The sequence below is a fragment of the Athene noctua genome, chromosome 14, assembly GCF_965140245.1.
Source record: "Athene noctua chromosome 14, bAthNoc1.hap1.1, whole genome shotgun sequence".
Lineage (NCBI taxonomy): Eukaryota > Metazoa > Chordata > Aves > Strigiformes > Strigidae > Athene > Athene noctua.
This window is the reverse complement of record NC_134050.1, coordinates 11762174-11780911: the sequence shown is the minus strand read 5'-3', so window position 1 is coordinate 11780911 and position 18738 is coordinate 11762174. Positions and strand designations below refer to the sequence as shown.

General features: G+C 49.9%; 1 protein-coding gene and 1 long non-coding RNA gene across 2 annotated transcripts; both read right to left on the bottom strand.

The window, feature by feature from the left end:
- Positions 1–2258: 2258 nt before the first annotated feature.
- CHST14 (carbohydrate sulfotransferase 14) lies at positions 2259–4584 on the bottom strand. The gene is made up of 2 exons (XM_074918003.1): positions 3364–4584; positions 2259–2580 (listed from the first exon to the last, which is right to left on the bottom strand). Exons 1-2 carry the CDS (start codon positions 4446–4448, stop codon positions 2424–2426), a joined length of 1242 nt encoding a protein of 413 aa, XP_074774104.1. The 5' UTR covers positions 4449–4584; the 3' UTR covers positions 2259–2423.
- A 5225-nt stretch (positions 4585–9809) lies between these two features.
- On the bottom strand, positions 9810–18678 carry LOC141966123 (uncharacterized). The gene is made up of 3 exons (XR_012634548.1): positions 18574–18678; positions 11128–11300; positions 9810–10548 (listed from the first exon to the last, which is right to left on the bottom strand). It is a non-coding gene; the product is annotated as an uncharacterized LOC141966123 (long non-coding RNA).
- Between the last annotated feature and the right edge of the window lie 60 nt (positions 18679–18738).

Genomic DNA, 18738 nt, shown 5'->3' with positions numbered 1-18738 from the left:
TTCATGAGCATGTAAAACACTTCTTGTTTTGTTTGTTTGTTTTTCGGTAGGCAGGCGAAGAAAGAATTAGTGATAAATTAAAATAACATCGTGGTAATTTAGAGGGAACCAGAAGCTCTCCATAGAATGAGATGGAACTAAACACCGAAGCATCTCCACACACCCAGACACGCTTCTACAGGGAAAACACAACAACAGCAGGGTCAGGGCTGGGATTTATCAGCACGACATTAAAAAAAGCAAGTGAGGGAAATGAGTGACAAAACCCCAATGCCAAAACCTCAAGTTCTTTACCTGGGGAAGTCTGAGGCACTGAGTACAGTGTTGAGGCTTAATAAAATATCATCACTCAAAAGAGGAAAGATCACCTTTTTGTTCTGCTGGGTGGCTGCAAGGACGGAGTCAGAACAGTGGTAAAAGCAGCTGCCAAACTGGAACAGATCAGAAAGCAGAAGTGTTAAACAGTTTGATTAAACCAAAACAGTTTGTAACTTTACAGTTTTCCTCCTTGTTTGTACTTAAGATGCCGTGAAACCGCCTCCTCCCTGCTTTCGGAGACGTTACCCCTTTCCCCGCTCTCCAGGTCTCCACAGAGGAGGGCTGGCTCCTGCTCGGCATCTCTCACCTCCAGCAGTTGCTGTCAGCTGTGGAATTTGCTCCTGATTTATTCCACACCAGAATAACACCTGACAAAAGAAAGAAATTATACAGTTGCTGAGGGAGATTACTTCTTTTCCTTCCTACTTGGCCAAAAGCTTTCTCAGGAAATTGTATTACTGGCCACGGATAAAATGAAGTACCGCTAATGGAAAGCTAATTGATTTTTCATATTTGCTGACTTGCAGCAAAGTGGTAAGAAAATCAAAGATAGTCGTAACCTCGATCAAGTAAGAGAAATAAGCTTTAGAGGTACATGACAAAATGCCCCCTGCTTCAGCTTTTAGGAGACTTTTCCACGTTCCATACATTTTTGCCAGGTACAGGACAAACTTCTACCCAAGCTATGAGGTTTTGCAGGTTTTGTCTGCATCAAAAGCCTCCTTACAGGAGGGGACATGGAGGTGGGAAGCTGTTTGCTTTTATTTAAAGAGAAGGTGATTAATGACAACCAGCAGAGGAGTAAGAGACAGTCAAAGAAAAGCGAAATCTTTCTGTGTGCAATAAATTAGATTAAGGGGACAAGAGACAAAAATTTTAATATAGAGAACAGAAGCTGCAGCAGATAAATAAGTGGCATAAACCTTTAAAACTACTGAGAAATAAACATTTAATTAAAAACCCAACTGCTAAACAAGCAGGAAGCGTTCCCTCCGCTTCACAAGAGCAGATAAAGATAGCAAAGTCTAACCAGCTCATCTCTAGTTAGAGACCTGAAGGTCAGGCTTAATTAAAACTCAGACCACCCCACATCAGCATCAGTTTTACAAAATACAATCAGATTCCCAGCGGGTATCTGGCGCTTTTGGCTGGAGAAAAAGAGAGTGCTCCAGCTCTTCCAGCACTGGGCACCAAACATTCCTGTGTTGTCACTAAAATCACTGGGGACAGACAGAAATTCTGCAGGTTTCAGACCGGGCACAAGGAGAGCAAAGCCAACTTCTAACCCATTTTTTGTACAGGGTAGGTGGCCGCAGAGGCGAGGATGCAGCCAGGAGCTGAAGGCCACAAACGCGCCCGTCACTGCTCTTGTGCCTGGCCACGATCTCATCAGGAAAGGTAAAAAAAAAAAAAAAAAAAAAAAAAAAAATCACTCAAACTTTGCTGGGCTACTGATCTCAGCAGCAGGAGATGGGTGATTTCACCAGGAGTTTATAGATAGAGTAAACCTATTACGTTACTTAAGTCATGCTCTAAGCAGGATTTTTCATCCCACCACTTTGAGGTTGAGTGGATGTGGCTCCATGCCCTCCTTTCAGACACTCACAAATCAAGCAGGAAACCATCCGCTCCCTGCAGTATCTAAATCCATCCCTACTGCCCTGTATCAACTCCACGGCAATTAGGTGCCTACTTTGCTGCTGACTGCTGCTTTTCATCCCACTGCCCATCACGTAATTGTCTCCTAATTCAGTGTAGATGCATTTCTTTCTCCACTCGTTACCTCTGCTCTGGCACTGAAAACACAAATTCATCAAGGCAGGAACTGCCAATTCATCATACTTCCACACCATGGCTTAGCACAAGAGGCAGAAAGCCTCCCCAAGGTTGCAAATAAACACTACCATCGAAGGAAAAGCACCAAGCAACAGACTGATTCATATAAAAACTTTATTAGGAACGAGGACACAGCCTCCCAGGAACAACATCCAACATTATCTCCCAAACTTTTACAATTTATCAGCCGTAATTAAATACAAGTAGCTATAAAAATGGTGTGCACACCTATATAAAAAGGGAGAACTAATCCTCAAGTCACCATTGGTTCAAAACATGGAGAAAGTAATTTTCCACGGTGGTTTGCACGCGCGTGGGCACACAGACACCCACAGAGGCTGTGAGCTGCCCTGGCACGGGTGGGGGTTTTGGTGCTTTCCATCACAGGAACCAGGCTGGGTTTTGGTCTTCCCAGAGTCTGTATTGCTTTAATCCAGAGAGAAAGAGAGAGAAGAGCAAAGTGTTATGGCTTGATATTGCACCTGATATGGTATGCTGGGTAAATAGTTGGTACTTTTGAATCTTAAAATCACACAAAAGTGAATATTATCCTATCACTAGTTTTATTTCAATGGTAAATAATAATAATTAATAATAGTAATAAAAACAAGAGGTGCTACTGTTAACAGAAAAAAGACCAACCTCATTTAACCGCCATCTACAGATGAGAAAACAAAGGATAAATAGGGCCTAGTTTATAAAAACCTTTTCTTCTACTCATACCCCAAAAAATAACTCCTGTCTAATCCAGCACCAGTTTTAACACCGCTAATTTTTAGCGCATCAACCACCATATTGTTAATAGCACATCAACTGCTATATTATGATTGCATACTATTTAGTACAAAACACAAAAAAGGAGGAAAAAATACTTAAAATATATGTTTCTCAATTTCCTTATGGATGTCTTCCATATTGTGCCATAACAAAGAATTTAAAGCAAAATAGATATACAAAAGCTACTGTGCTCAAGTCAGCGGCATATGTACACATTAAAATCAAAACAATACAAAAAGTATTCTAGTAGCAAAGGCAATATATAATATTTTATATAAAACAGAGTCTGAGAAGTATAAAATTAGGAAATAATGCATAGAAGAGTGTGTTTCACAGGCCCTGCAGCAATGTGTTGTTCGCAGCAACGGCTGCATGAGCAAATCCTTGCAGTGTAGGCAGAATTCACACCAGAGCCCGACATGAACAACTCACTGCCTGCAGAATTCGCTGGTTATGTTGGGAAGGGGGTAGGCAAAGAGGGAGAAATCCAGGATGTATTTTTGTAACAGCTCTTTTAACAGCCGGCGTTGCGTGTTGCACAGGTAGTAATGGAGCGTTTCTGCCGTCACGGGCTTGTACCACGACTGCCGTTCGGGGAAGCGGATGAAGGAGGGCGACTGGACTCGCTCGAGGACGTAGTCGGCATCGGCGTTCAGGCGCTCGTAGGAGCCGATGAAGTCATACCTGACGGCGCAGGGCTGGCAGAGGTTGTAGATGGGCATCCAGTGCTCGTTCATCCTCTCCACCTCCTCGTCCAGCAGATACCGGAGAAATTCAGAGAAAGTCACGTCGTCACCGGCCGAACTCCCCCCGTTCTTCCGGTACCGCCTGACGATCTCCACGCCGTACTTCTGCTGATACTCCTTAATCTCCCCAAACTTATTCCGGTAGGCCGAGAGCAGCCTCTCCACCGGGTTCCGCACGAAGATGAACTTGTAGTAGTTCTTCAGGCGATAGCTGATCTCGTCTGGCCTCATGTCCCCCAGGAACACCAGGTCGCTCTTGTGGTCCATCTTCAGCTTGACGTCGACGCTCTCCAGCGCCCCGTCCAGCACCTTCAGGATGCGCTTCCAGTTGGAGCAGGCCACCTTGGGCACGTAGCAGTACAAGAAGCGGTACTTGTCGCTGACCAGGAGGTGCCGGAGGACCGTCCGCCGCTGCCCGGCCGGCAGCTCCCAGACGCTGCGGGGCATGGCCGGCTGCCCGCAGACGGCGCGGATCGTCCGGTTGCGGATGTCCCGCAGCACCTCGGATTCCAGGTCGCCGGGGCCCCCCTCACCGCCGCCGCCTCGCCGGGAGAGCTCCCCCGCCGCCGGGTGGAGCGGCAGCGGCTTCACCTCGGCCAGGATGCCCTTCTCGATCATGAGGAGCAGCCCGCTGGAGGCCAGGATCACGCCGAACATCAGCATGGAGGGCAGCAGCACCGTCCCGCCGCCCGCGCCCCGCGCCCGCGCCCGGCTGCGGCCCGCGGCTCCCGCCCGCCGGCCCTCGGCGGGGAAGGGCGGCCGGGGGAACATGGCCTCGGAGGGCTCGGGCCGCCCGCCGCCGCCTCAGCAGAGGCCGGAGCAGGGCGGGGAGGGGGGCAGCGGGGCTGGCGGCGGGGTCCCCGCTCGGCTGCCGGTGCCCTCGGCGAGGCGGGGCGGCGGCCGGCAGTGACGGCCGCGGGGGGCGGGCCGCGGGCGGCGGGAGGCGGCGGCCATTTTGCGGCGGCCCCGCCCCGCCCCGCGTCCTCCCTCACGGGGCCGGGCCGCAGCTTCTCCCGCCTCGCCCCGCGGCCCGGCCGCAGCTTCCCCCGGCCCCGGCCCCGGCCCCGGCCCCCTGCGGCGGGGAAAACGAGCCCCCGGCGGCCCCGGGGCGCGTCTAACCGCCCGCCGGTGCCAGGCACCGGCGTCAGCGCCCGGAGCAGGTACCCGAGTGCCACCCCACGCTCCCCTCTCCGCAAAACACCTTTAAAATGTAATTTAAAATACAGCCCTGCGGGGTTTGCTCGGAGTTACGGGGTGCTGCTCGCAGAAGAGCTTAACGCCGGGTGCTTCCCAGCTCCGACTTACCCCTTCTGTGGCCACGTGCAGATACAGCCGTTAATTAACCGGCTGTGGTGGGTTTTGCAGTCCTAGGCCAATCTGGCCTTAATTAGTCACCCTACGCTTTATTGCTGCGCAGTCTTGGCAGTAGAGGAGGAGATGCGAGTTACCTGCTGAGCCGAGCACAGAGCTATGCTGAGGCCGGGCCACCACCTGGAAACCAAAGGACAAGATTTCTAAAACTTTACAGGTATTTCCCCCAAGCTGCTGACTTAATTACTCCAGCTGACCCTCTCCTACCACCACCTCTGCTTCAGACAAAGCCCTCTGACCAGTCCAAGTAGCACCGAGCTGTAAGGAGCAGCTTGTCCTTAGGGCCAGGTAGGCCCGTAGCGTTAAGCCAGCCCTGAGGCTGCATTTCTACTTACAGCCCTTTCCGGAGCAGAAATCATTTCATACTGGCATTGCTCTGTGTATTTTTCTTCAATGCGTTTTCAGAGCATAGCACGGGGCTGGTGCGTCTCTGCTAGTCTTGCAGAGACTCTCTGTCAAAAGCTTTCTTAACATCAAGAGAAAAACAGCTTCCACTTGCTTTTCTTTGATCAAAAGCCAAGAGCATTTTGTCAGCCAAGGCAGACAAAGCATTTGTAGTGAAGTGCAAGAGCCTGAAGCTAGATGATTTTACATTTTACAGTTTTATTTTGATGTAAATACAGCATTAGCTCTAGGAAGAGATGGTATATTCTACTCTGCCACCAGCAGCACAGCTGTAAATCTGCACTCTGGAGCGTTATCAGATCGCTGCTCTGATTTCAGAAGGCAGGTCCAAGGATCTGATCTTGATCTCAACACCAGTGTAAACTGAAGCTGCGCCAACGTCTATAATCTGTGGCACTGAGATGAGAATCAGGCCATGGAAAGCCTTCATCTTCGAGAAAAAGACTCTGATTACAGTGAACTCCCGTATGGGCACTCATAGTGGTGCCAAAGCAGCCAAGGGACATTTTTATTTCTTAGAAGGTGAGTTAGTCTGGCACCACTTTTCCTGTTTTGTTTCTATTCACCCCTAATGTGTGTAGGTCTAGAGTAGTTCTATATGATAACAGAGTAGTTCTGAAAATCTATTCCAGACTTCTAGGAACTGCCTACGATGTCAGTGGGTTTATTTTTTTCCTGCATATGCAAGGGAGGTGTGATTTAAGGATGGGTGTGAATAGCGCAGGTATCTGGTAGGATGTGATGTCTCTATAGAGCATAGGCAAACAAACACACAGTTCCGGGGGCTATTTTGTTCACTTGCAAGGCTAAACCCCACGTCACTGAAGAAAATTAACCGTGGTTATACTGAACATGCCTATTGCTCACTCTGGGTGTTAATTAATTTGATTTTCACAGCAGTTAAAAGAAACCTCATGTTCAGAGTGTGCAAAACTACTGGAATATATTTCACAGACAGATCCATTTCTTTGGAAAAGGTACATTTAGAAAATAAAGTAGGAAGGAAGGAAACCCAACTTTAGGCTCCTGTGGTTTGCCTACAAGTTTATACTACCAACCAGAAGCGATGGAAGTGTTTAGTTCTTTATAACAGACACACAAGGAGGATTTCTATAATTCACAGCCCTTTTCAAGGTGCTTTCCAACACCACCACTTACCTTTGTCACTTTATTCCAAGCAGCTGAAGGCAAACCCACCTTGTTTTGCCCCTGTTACAGGAACCATGCAGGAGCTGGACGTGGAAGAGAAGGCTTGGTGAGGACAGCATCCCACGGATCCCAAGGCAGCTGTGGGCCTGGGGGGGGCGTGGGGGTGGGGAAGAGCCTTGCAGACGTGCTGTTTCATCTAACTGGTCTGCTGGGGCACTCCGGACAAACTTTGATGCTCATTTCTGCATCAAATACCTGCAAAATACTGCAGGTATTTCTGCTTTAGTCACCCTCTGCCCAGCCCAGCCCATGATGACTAGCCACAACAAACTGATGTTATCACCGGAGCTTGCCAGAGCACGTAGAGCATCGTGTTAAAAACCGCCTTCAACGTGGTCTGAAACAAAGTGTCCCAACTTACTCCGATGTAAAATTTGAGAATCTTTAAGTGTGGAAAAGCGAAGGGACAGAGACATCTGCAGCAGCTGTACAAACCCACACCTCCTGTAACTTGGACAGTGCGCGGTGCTCTGTCCCCCACACCAGCAGCACTTGTAACCCGGCACAGGGGAACCTTCTCGCTCCACCTGCACGGTTGATGCCTGGGCAGACAGGCAGGCCCAAACCTAGCTGTTGTTACTATATACGGGTAAATCCTGGCCTGCACCTTTTACCCATAGGAATCCTGAAACCCCTATAAACAGTGTGGAAGAGACACCTATTCGCCACCTTAAGTCACAGGAAATTGTTTGCATCCCGTGGGCACACACAGCTCCAGGGAACAAGGGAAACCTGTGAAGCCTGGCCCAGGGAGATGCTTGATCAGATCTGAAGGTGATCCCCAGCTACCTGGGGCTGTAGCAGCAGCCTCTTCCCCACAGTTATTTCTTACAGGTATAGAGGGAGGATTTCTGTAACTCACAGTTCTTTCAACATGCTTTCAAAGCCCAACACTTGTCTTTGCCATCGCAGCAGCAGACCTCTACCCCCAGGTAACTACCAGCTGGTGTTGAACAATCCTCTAGGCCTTTTCCTCACTGCTAACTCGCATGAGCAACATGATTTATTACTATTATACACATTGTGATACTACATGTGTTACACTGAGTTAGTCTCCCCGCACCATCGATGTGGGGCACACCCAGATTTAAAGCAGGCTGCAGAAGTCAGCCTTGGCTATCAGAAGTGGTGGTCTAATAAGGAAAGTGCCAATTCCTAGAGGGGATGGAGGAAAAAGACCAAGGGATACCCCTGTCCTTTCAGCTCAGAGTGGAGTTGGACACTGACTGTTGTCACGAGCGCTGCCATGTGCCCTACCAAGGGCTCTGCTGGGTAAGATCAGATATTTACTTTGGTCTGAGAAACTGCAAAAAGGAAGAATGCATGAGCCTCTGTGAAAAGCTCAGCAAGAGAAAGGAGGTTTCTGTGTAGAACAACAGTTTGAGCTGATGCCAACTTTCCAAACAAGCAACGGGACAGCAACTCCCAACACAGGCAAACAAGACCCTTTGGGTCTGAGCAGCTCTGGGACAGAAAGTGAAACAAGCAGAGGAAGATGATGTGATGTTGTGGCTGCGTGTCTAGAGATTATCCAGTAATTTAGTATAATAAAGCCTCTTAACCAAGTGGAAAAGTGTAGCAGCCATTTCACAGTCAGCTCGCTATGCAAGGCAGAGTTTCTTATCTCTAGGAAAAAAAAAAAGTCTTCTTAAAGTCAAACGTGCTGGATGAATATGCTAAATAATGCAGGGGAGATTGTTGTGATAGGCTCAGTCCACCTCCTTCATAACAAAAATCACTATTTCAAAGAAAATGTAGCGCTGACAGATCTGCTTATCTTGCAACTGCAAATTAATTGATATGCAGCTGGCTGAACTTGCAGAGACCTTGCACTGAGCTTAGTTTTCCCTGCTCCGTTGCGCGTAGCTGTGAAATTGCTTTTGAACTGAGCCCTTTCTGGAGTTGTGGTTCCTCTGTGCAAGGGAAACAACCACGCGCCCACAGGGTCAGTAGAAGCCGTAACAGCTTGTCCCACTGTGGCTGTGCCCAGCATCCTGGCCCGGGGCTGGGATGTCGATGCACAGAGGGAGGAGGGTCCCTGGGGATGGCAGGGACAGTGTGGCTGGCAGAGGCTGCACGGCTATACATTCCCTCTGGGGCTACACACACCAGAGGAGCTGTTGCACACTGGAATATGCTCCAGCTGGGCAGGAGGTCAGAGGAAGTTCAGGAATCCCGCAGACGCCAGCACCATGGGGCCGGTATTTGGGTAATGGTCTCCATGAGCCAGAGCTTTCCTGGTGCTGCCACGGGCAGCTGCTCACAGGTTTTTCCCAAAAAGACCAGGTCAATGTGCAGAAACAGTTCCCAGGCTGAGCATCTTCAATTTTAAGTCAGTAACAACCACACCTCCCTTCTTCTACCCTTTATCCTCCACAAACCCACTGACCAATCTCTAATCCCTTTCAGCCCAGGGCTACCGGATTCGCACACACACACTGGTGTTGGCAGCCAGCTGGGGTTTTACCATCAGTTTTCAATACGAACACACATTAAATCCAACACAGCTATGAAACCTGTGTTGCAAGAGAGTCTCAAAGTCTCTTAGCTCATTCTAGGTATATCTGCTGCTCTTTACAACAAGGCTCCCGAGCGGCTCTTGCGGGGCTGTAATGAAGTTGTGAGCCCCGCGGGTCCCTTCTGGGGACCACCACCAGCCTTGTTATCCCCTCACATGCTTAAATAACACGGGAGGTTCAGGGCAGTCACTGTGAACTGTGCGAGCAGAAACCCACTTCCCATGTGTGGCCAGGATGCTGCTGCGCCAGGACGGAGCCATGGAAATTGCTGCAGGGTTCGTGCTTTGCCACATCCCAAAGAGTTGGCTGGGCTGGATTAGCCAGCCCGCATGAGCGTGCTAGACCAGACTTTGTTTCCAGTAGGAAAATAATTTCGGAAGGATTGACCATCTCATGAAAACACGTTGTTCTCATTGATGCAAGTGTGATAGATGGTTAGAACTCCTCCTTCATTACGAGTATTCGTCCCAAGCCTCAACTAAGAGGCAGAAATATCTGTTAAGAAAGGGCAATACTACATGGCTGCTAATAATGCTTTTCTGGGTCTGATGTCTCTGAGCAGAAATAATTTGTTTACATTCCTTAATAAAACACAATCAAACATCAGGATAAGCAACAGCAACTTATTTCCAGCAAAATGGACAGAGTCAAAGCCCAGGCTGTGTACCATGCCCTGAGTGGTTTGCCAGGATGACCTCTCCGTAGGTCTTTGCTGCTTGAATCTATCCAACTAATTTTTTTGTGACCCACTTAATTTTACAGGCAGTGCAACGAGGACTGAACCTGCCCCAGTGCCTCCAAGACCTGCAGCATCTTGTCTCTGACAGCAGAAATCATCATCACAAGGCAAAAAAAACCCCAAACAGTGTGAGAAAAAAGACTGATAGTTACCCATTTGACTCAGCCCTGTTTAGATTTGCAATATCCTTCCATGCATCAGGAGCAGTTAGTAGCCTGTAAACCCCAGGAAATTTGTTCGAGGGGGAGGTTGGGGACTGGTGGCAGGTGGGTGCTGGAAGATTATGGCTGAAAGAGAGGCTCTGGCTGGAAATATGGAAGAACTTGTCCTCGAGAGGACAGGGGAGCATTAGAGGGGGTTGCCTGGTGGTCTCTGCGTGGCGTCCAGGCTGGCCGACTCCAAAATAATAGCATTGTCCTAGCCGGACACCATGTCACAAGCGTTACTCAGCATCTTCCTGCAACCTTTCAGCACCCACCTGAGCCTTGGAAAAGGAGCCGTTACCAGATCGGGGGGAGGAAGAGGAGCCGTTACCAGACTGGGGGGAGCGCAGCCTCCCCGGTGTCTGCCTGAACAATCCTGGCCATGGCGGGATGCATGCTGCCCGTGCAAGAGCCCTCTCAGCAGCCTGAAAAGCAAAGAAAAAAAATAAAATGAGCTCCCAGCCCACATGTTTCACCAGGACTCATCTCCATTAAATGCAGTATTTCCTAACATTGTTAACTCACGAGGGTCAAATTCTGCTCATTGTGTATCAACCCACCTTTCCAACAAAGGCCTCGGGCTGCAGCAGCAATGGCAGACAGCACCTTGTTCACCTCTTGGCCATCTTTCTTTTTGGACATGATGAAAGAGTTGGGTTTGAGTGAGGAAATCAATGCCTCTGTTCCCCCGCTATACCCCAGGAGCATTCGGGAGGTCACTTGGGATGAGGAGAGCTGGGCAGCTCTCAAGAGCCAGAATTTGTGTGGAAGAACTGGCTGAGAGCTTGCTGCTGCTGCTGCGCCGTGGCTCTGCAGACACAGGGCATCCCCCTGCAGCCTCATGCTGCCAATGAACTGGCACATTCACAGCATCAGCGAGGCCAGAAGTGCACTTGCTAAAATAACCCCCCGGCTAAAATAATCTCCCAGGCAGTAGGCACGTTATTGGTATTATTTGGGGTGACAGGGAGGGTGACAGCTGAAGTGAGGAGGAAAACCAGCACCAGATGGCAGCCGCAGCCGAATATTCGCAATGCAGATCCCCGTCTCCAATCTCCACCGAAGCCTCTATGCAGCTGGAGCCAGGGGCCGAGCGAGCCCTGGGCTGTCCGGGGGCTGCGGCATCGCTGTTACATCCCAGGTTTGTTGGGAAGGGCCACGGTGCTGCCACCACAATCTGCACGAGAAGGGAGAGAGGTCCAAAAAGAGATGCTGCAAGCAAAGGCTGATTTTTGTAGGTTTTGGTTGTTCTACGTGTTGTTGGTGTGTGTTTTGTTTTGTTTTGTTTTAAATGAATAAACATGTATTATTAAGATTAATGTTCCTATAAACGGCATATTTGGAAAGACATTTCTAGTATTTTCAAGCCTTAAATATATCAGCATAAAGGTGGTTTTGAAAATGAACATTGAAGAGAAGAAAAATCAGGGAGGAAAATCAGGATCTAGGTAAAAGGGAACAGAAAAGAGTAAGCAAATTCCATCCCTCGTAAAAAATGAATTATAATAAAACATGCACCATTGTTAATTAGATCAACTAACGGAAGCAACTTGAGCAAGAATTCCAGTCTGACATCTGTCCCAACAGGATTAATTTAAAATAAACATCAAGAGGAATAAAATAAATCTGCTTCCTCTTGCTTCCCTTCTGTGGTAAAATGAGTCTTTCTGCAGAAAACCACTGGAAAGGGTTTATTTTCCCTCCCTATGTATAAATAATGACAGATTCTTTCCAGATTTTAGAAGAAAACCAATTAGGAATCTGATCCAGGTGTCACAATTCTCACACAAGATAACTAAGGCCGGTGGTTTTGACCCTTTAACACAGAAATCCTCTCCTCCCCGGGTTTGTCAGGCGATTATAGCCACAGCTCCCAGGTCTGTGCCTGGTGGGGACGTCTTCATAGGACTGCGAGGGCAGAGCCAGTGGTACCACCCCAGCAGTTCCTCAGGGACGCAGAGACCCCCCCATAGCACCTTTACCAGGACCTTCAGGTATCAGAAAAGGGGTTTATTCTCCAGCCAGGCCAACAATCATCTCCCTTAGATCACAGTTTCTCATAGAACCCCTTACAAAGGAAGAAAGTAAAATTACAAGTAAATTTTATTAATTATTAGGAAAAAAAAAAAAACACTTGGGAGCAAGCGGTCTCTTTTTGTAGTCCGATGAAGTCTCCTGCTCCTTTCCTGGACCCCAGCTCCCAGACCCACACATGCCTGGGGGGGTTGTTGTCACTGGGTGTTCAGGCAACTCCTGGAGTTCCCAAGTCAGGGATTCCCTTGGGAAATCAAATCCCACAGGGCATCCCAGCTTTCATCTCGCAGGGAGGCGAGAACAAAACCCAACCATGCTCGTTTGCATGCATGAAAATGGCTAATAGGGTAAAATAAATGGCTCTAATATGCCATATAATTCCATTTTTATAGACTGCAATTATACAGTGTGGTATGAATTCAACCCTATTTACTCACTGCACTTCGCCTGCGATACGGAAGGGGGCTGTGCTCAGTAATGGAAAAACACCCCCCAGCCTGGGACAGGAAAAACACATAATTGCTAAATCACCCTCGCTCAGAGTGATTTAGAGTCCCCTCCTTGAGAAGTTGATATCCTTGGCCCCACTGATGGCAGAGGATGGCTGGGTCCCCTGCCTGGGGGGGTCATGTGTGTGTGTATGAGGAAAAAGAGGAAGAAAACAGGCCTTAAGTAAAGGGAAAGGGAGATTTGAAAGCACAAACCGCTGCTCCTTAGTGCTCTCACCACAGCTCTTGCTAACGGGCATGGGATTGCAAAAGGCATTATGCTCTGCTTTCCACATCAGGGTTCACGGGCTGCCTGAAAGGCACCTAGTGCTTCCGACAGAGGAGAAACTGCAGTGGCTTTGTGTGCTTCAATCTCTGCATATTAAAAAAGAAATAGAAATCGGTGTGTTCCAGAGATGGGGGAAAACCCAGAGAATGTGCTCTTGTGCCCCAAGCCGTGGCATTGGAGAGGAGGGAGGGTTTACCTTCAGGAGGGGAAGGGGGAGACAAGTTTCCTCACCAGCTCTACCCAGAGCACTCGATGCTTTCAAACCCACGACATTCCCAGCAGCAGCACCCTGGGGGAAGTCATAAACCAGTTCCCAGTGGGAAATCCTGCTGAATTTCTGCAACCTTCTCATTTATCAAGTACTAAACGTTGCCAGGTGCCGTGTCCCCAGACCTGCCAGCCTCATCCCGGCTTTCCTCCAGCATCTCCAGGCAGGTGCCTGCTCTTGCCCCAGCTGAGAGCCAGTGCAGTTACTGCATCCCTGCTCGACCAGGAACAGCAGCAAGCGTGGCCATGAAAAAAAGCTGGATTATTGATGAAATTATTATACTATGTACCATATTATTTATAGGTGTGGAGAAAACTCTGAGCAATGAAGAAAACTCCTTATAACAAGCTGGCTGGTGTTTAACAGACGTTTGCACAGGGGCCAATTTCTTTTGGCCTTTGCTCTACCAGCTTGCTGCAAAGGCTCCGTAGAAAAAGCGCTGCATCCCCTGTGCTGGGGCTCGCGACAGTCGTCTCTGACGTCCAAAAGACCAAATTAATTTTACATGTGGGTGAGCTGGGGCCCAGATAACAGCTATTTCTGTCGTATATCTGACCATACTGTTCCTGTCTTCCTTATTAAGCGCCATAAGCACACACTTCCCCTGGTGGGTAAACACAAATCGACATACCAAGAGCACAAAAAAAAACTTCCACACCCCACCCGGCGCTCGGGAGGCTTTTGGATGGGAATCCTCGGCGCTGAACCAGAGCCCGGGTGTTGGCAGGGAGATGCTGCAGCCCTTTGCCGGGGGATGCAGTCGCACAGGGATTTGCAGGGCTTGTGACAGCAGCTGGCCCAGCCGCTATGGGTGAAGTATCATCTCATTTGCTTTCTAGTTTCATCGTAAACCTCCTCTGGAATCTCGCACAACAAACAGAGAATGAAGTTTGCAGGAACCTTGATGCTGGCTGAAATCGGGTACTCCCAACCCTGTTTTGCTGAGCTTTTGCTCAATATCCCTTCAAAAATACCTCTCCGTTCAAACAGTTTGTTTGTCCGTTTTCTAATACACATATTCCAGCGCTCCTGCCACTGTGGAGAAAGGAGAAATATTCATTGAGATGCAGGCTTTTTTTTCCAGCATTGTTAAATTGATTTGCTTTTAAGAATTATTGGGCAGTCGAACCTGCTCCAACTCCAGTTTGTTTTTTGCCGAACACTCTGGAGAGGTTTATAGAGATATTAAAATTAAATATGAAGCCACAGAATAAATGGTGCTTCCATTCACCGTATCTTGTAAATCCAGTTTAAATTGTTTCCTTTATTAAATATCCTTCCCTCTTAAAAATGGATTAACTGCTCTCACTGGAGGCTCTGACGGAAAAGCCATCTCATCTCTATAGCAACAAGTCACACAAATGCACCCCTTGCTTCCACACGAGTTCCTTGGCTTTGCAGGAGCCGGTACCTCGTCCCACGTTGCACATCATGGTTATAGCATTTCCCGTTATTAATTACCTCCCCACGGCCGGTCCCAGGCACAGCACTGCGACTTCACAGAAGCTGGCAGGTCCCGTCCTGCCTTGAGCACGTGGAGAGAGGATGGATGCATTCCGGCGAGGCAGGCAACATTTCTAGCCACACTTCTCCTCCGTACCCCTCATCTTAGGCTCTTTCTTCCCTTTTTCTTGACAACTTCCCTCAACACGCTGCCCAGCACTCACTGTGGCCCTTGAACTTGCCGTTGCTGGTGGCCGTTTTTGCACAGGGGGGTTTGAAGCGAGGGGCCTTGCAGAGCTCTTGACCCATGTTTACAAATGTACCTTCCATCCCACAGTTGAACACCCTCGTGGTGTCACAGGGAGAATCTCCACATAAAGGGCTGATTTAGCTGAATTTCTGGGGTTTGCAGGAGTCTGGCGTAGCGTGACCCAGGTGGTCCCCACCGCACAGGCTGCCAGCACAGCTCCCTTCCCCGTGGCAGATGGGAATCACCTGTTATCATAGGGGACAGCCTCCGGGAACACACACCTGGATGTTTCTGGAAAAATGGTGCTGTGGGGGGCAACTGCAGCTTTCTGCTGCTCCCAGACCCCAAGGCTGCAACAAGGAACCATTCCAGCCTCCGGACACAGCAGTGCAGGGATGCAGCAACTGGCAGAAACAGCAGCTAGAGATGAACATTAAAAGCTTAACCTCATTTTTATTCAGCTTCGAATGAAACAGCCGGTGCGGGAGCAATACAAAAAGTGGCTTTGGGAGGCTGTAGATGGTTTCCCATCAGATGGAGCCTGCCACGAGCAGAGCTGGTGCCTTGTATTTGCCGCTGGTGCACAGCTGAAGAATTTGGAGCAGCAGAACCAACATCTGAGCCGTTTTGCTGTACCAACGGGGTGAGAAGGGCACAGGGCAAATGGGGAATTGCCCGTGCTCCAGGTCCATGGGGACAGCAGGCTAATACAGGGACAGGCACTCTTCTCCCTGGGTGGCACCAGCTCTGCCAGGGGCTGATCCTGCCCCCGGCGCTGCGGCCAACCTCAGGCAGAGGCGTGCACCGCTGCTCCAGCACAGCTCATTTATCAGCAGTCACTTTAAAGGGACCAAGCTGGGAGAGTGACTGAGTGCTCCGTCACGTTAATATGACAGTCCAAATTGCTCCCGTCTCTTGGCTGGGATGAATTTTGGCACAATTACAGTCAATTATAATTAGAGGCATTAAAGCAGCAGTTAAACGTAGCCAGGAACTCGTAGCTTTTGCTCTGGGTGGGAAGACGCTTCAGCAAACGGTGTGAGCCCTGGACGCCGCTTTGGCTTTTCTCGTCGGGAGGTGTGGGGAGCGAGGCACATGGTGGCAAAGCCCCCCCCCCGGCACCACATGCCAGGAGCCTGTCTGGCACCTTCCCTGGCAAAAGGAGCTGCTCCAAAACTGAGCGCCCAGCCAGGGAGCAAAGAGCCGCACCAGCACCCCCGAGGCTGCAGGAAACCGCAGCAGTGACACAGATGAAGTGTCCCGCTGCTTCTCAAAGGGTGGGAAGCTCAGGATGGGTGTTTGAACGTCTCCCACCCACCCAGGGTGCTTGTCCCAGCACCCAAACCTCCTCCAAAGCCTCTACCGGTGCCTGTAGCCCCAAGTGCTGCGTTCCTCCTGCAATTACCCAAGGCTGGTGATGCTCCGTGCCCCCCCAGCCATTGGACAAGGGAATGAAGGGAGACACAACACCACAGCCTGGCTCTACATTACCTTCATCACCCTTGGGGCAACAAAACCAGACACAGAACCAATCACCAGATCCTCAGCTGGCTGAAGCAGTGCAGGATTCAGGGGGCAACACACCTCTCTGCTTTCCAGTGGGGCAAGGCCACCCCTACCAAGGCAGAGCATCCCTTCCAAGGATGACCCTGGGGCCAGTAGGACTCCACCAACATGGCAGCAGAAAGTCCGTGGCAGCATCAGACGTGGTACAAGAACAGGAGTTTACTGAATGTCAGATACAGGAGAGCTGGATACAACTCAGCGCAGCTCCCTCGGGTAGTGGATTTTAACTGTAAATCCAATTTTGTTTGACATTAATCCCAACTTTTCAGTCCACCACAGATTATCCCTTTGATGATGGCTCGCCACGTGGGAAGAGCTGAGACAGAAAAGCTTTTTCTCGTTTTTGTTTGTTTGTTGTGTTTTTTTGGGGGGTGTGTGTTTTTTGGTTTGGGTTGGTTTTTTTGGGGGGGGTTTTTTGTTTTGTTTTGTTTTGTTTTTTTTAATTTGACCCCTACAGGAGACAGTCCCCACCCAGCAAAGCGCCAGTGCTGACCAGAGGCTCAGGGCACACGTGGGGCACAGGTTTCCGCTCCATTTCTGGCACCCACATTACTGATGCCTCTGGGCAGGTGAGTCTCATTAAATACAACTGGAAAATTTCAAATTGGTTCTTCAGCAAAAATCCAAGGCCACAGGGTCAGGAATATCACACCCGCTGGCCCCGCACCATCTTGCAAATTTAAATGTCACAGGACAAGCTCCTTACTCCCTTTGGGAAGATAATTCACAGCTTGATACGCTTCATTATCAAGACTGTTCCCTTTTTCAGCCTGAATTCTCTCATTTTTATCCGCTTCTCCAGGTTTGTGCCCACCCTGCCCGCAGTTCCCTGGGAGGAGCTGTGCTTAACAAGTCTCCTCATTAAACATGATGGGCACATCACAAGCAAAAGGCAGGGATCCTCCAGCAAAAGCCCTAATCCCATGGTGAAGTCCAACAAGGAGCTTAATAAAACCAGGCTGCGATGCTGGCAGGGGACAGGGACTAAATCAGCTTGGGAGTGGCATTCCCAGCTCCCTGCACCCGCTCCCCTGAGGGGATCATCTTAAAAACACCCCATATTCAAGGCAACCTGGGAGTGAAAGACACCGCAAAACCTGGTTCTCCTGCTGCTGCACCATTCCCTGGGTCAGCAGGACGGCAGCTGGGACCTGAGACCCGTGTTAGGGCTGCAGTGATCGTGCTCAGCCCATCTGCATTCACCCCACAAACCACGCTCACCACTCGCTCCCCTCTATAATTAGGAGCTAATTCAGCGTCAGTAACAGACGTTACTTTTTCTTTCTGCTCATTTTGTTCCCAGAACTTATTCTCTCCCTCCCCAGGCGTGCATGGGTCCAGCTCTAATTAATACACGGCATTATTTGTAGAATTAGCCAACTCTAAGGCCTGGCCGCCCAGTCAAGGACCAAACCGCGTCACCTCCTGCCCACACGCAGATGCTGGGTAGTGCCTTGCCGCAGGAAGGGCACCGAGCCCTTTCTGAGGTCACCGTGGGTTTGGGGTGAATTCCTTGACACCCCAGCAAACGAGCATTCCCGGCATGGGCCAGGCACCACCAGAAGAGGGGCCACAGCCCCAGGAAGCGGCAAACCACCATCTTAGCAGGGAGTGAAAAATCATGAAAGCTTAAGAGGAACCTTTCCTGGAAACTGTGAGGCAGCCAGAAAGCGTCAAGCATTCGGTTGGTGCTGCAGGACCAGATAAGGCGACCAAAATGCCAAGTTAACTACAACCGAGGGAGCCAGGCTGGACCAGCTGGTTCCCAGATACACAGGGAGTGTTACAGAAGCTGTTTTATTGTTAAGGAGAGATTCCCTTGTGGTTAGCGAACCCCCATGTTCACTCAGTGCCAGGCAGGGAACCCTGAAAAAGCCTTTTTTTGCTCACTGAGCCATAGCACAGAACCAGTGACAACTTGAGGAGCCACTGCTCGGGACCGCAGGGGAACAGCTGTGCCACTGCCCAGGGACCACACGAGCAGTCCTCACTGAGGATCAGTGTGCAAAGAGCACTTGTAATCCTTTTGCACACCCCTTGCACATGCGAGCAGCTTCAGCCTTGCACCCCACGCCCTGCCATTCGCCGTCAATGCCCGCAGGCAGCTCTCACCTGGGACGAAACACGGATGTTTCCATCGGGCCACCCAGCTCCCGTTCCTCACAGAGGTGCTGACCCTGCCGCACGATTCCAAGTAGGTTATTTGATTCCTCTCCGCTCTTGCTCCCAGCTCGGGCTCCTCACATCCCTTTTGGGACCCCCAGTGCAGGCTGCGTG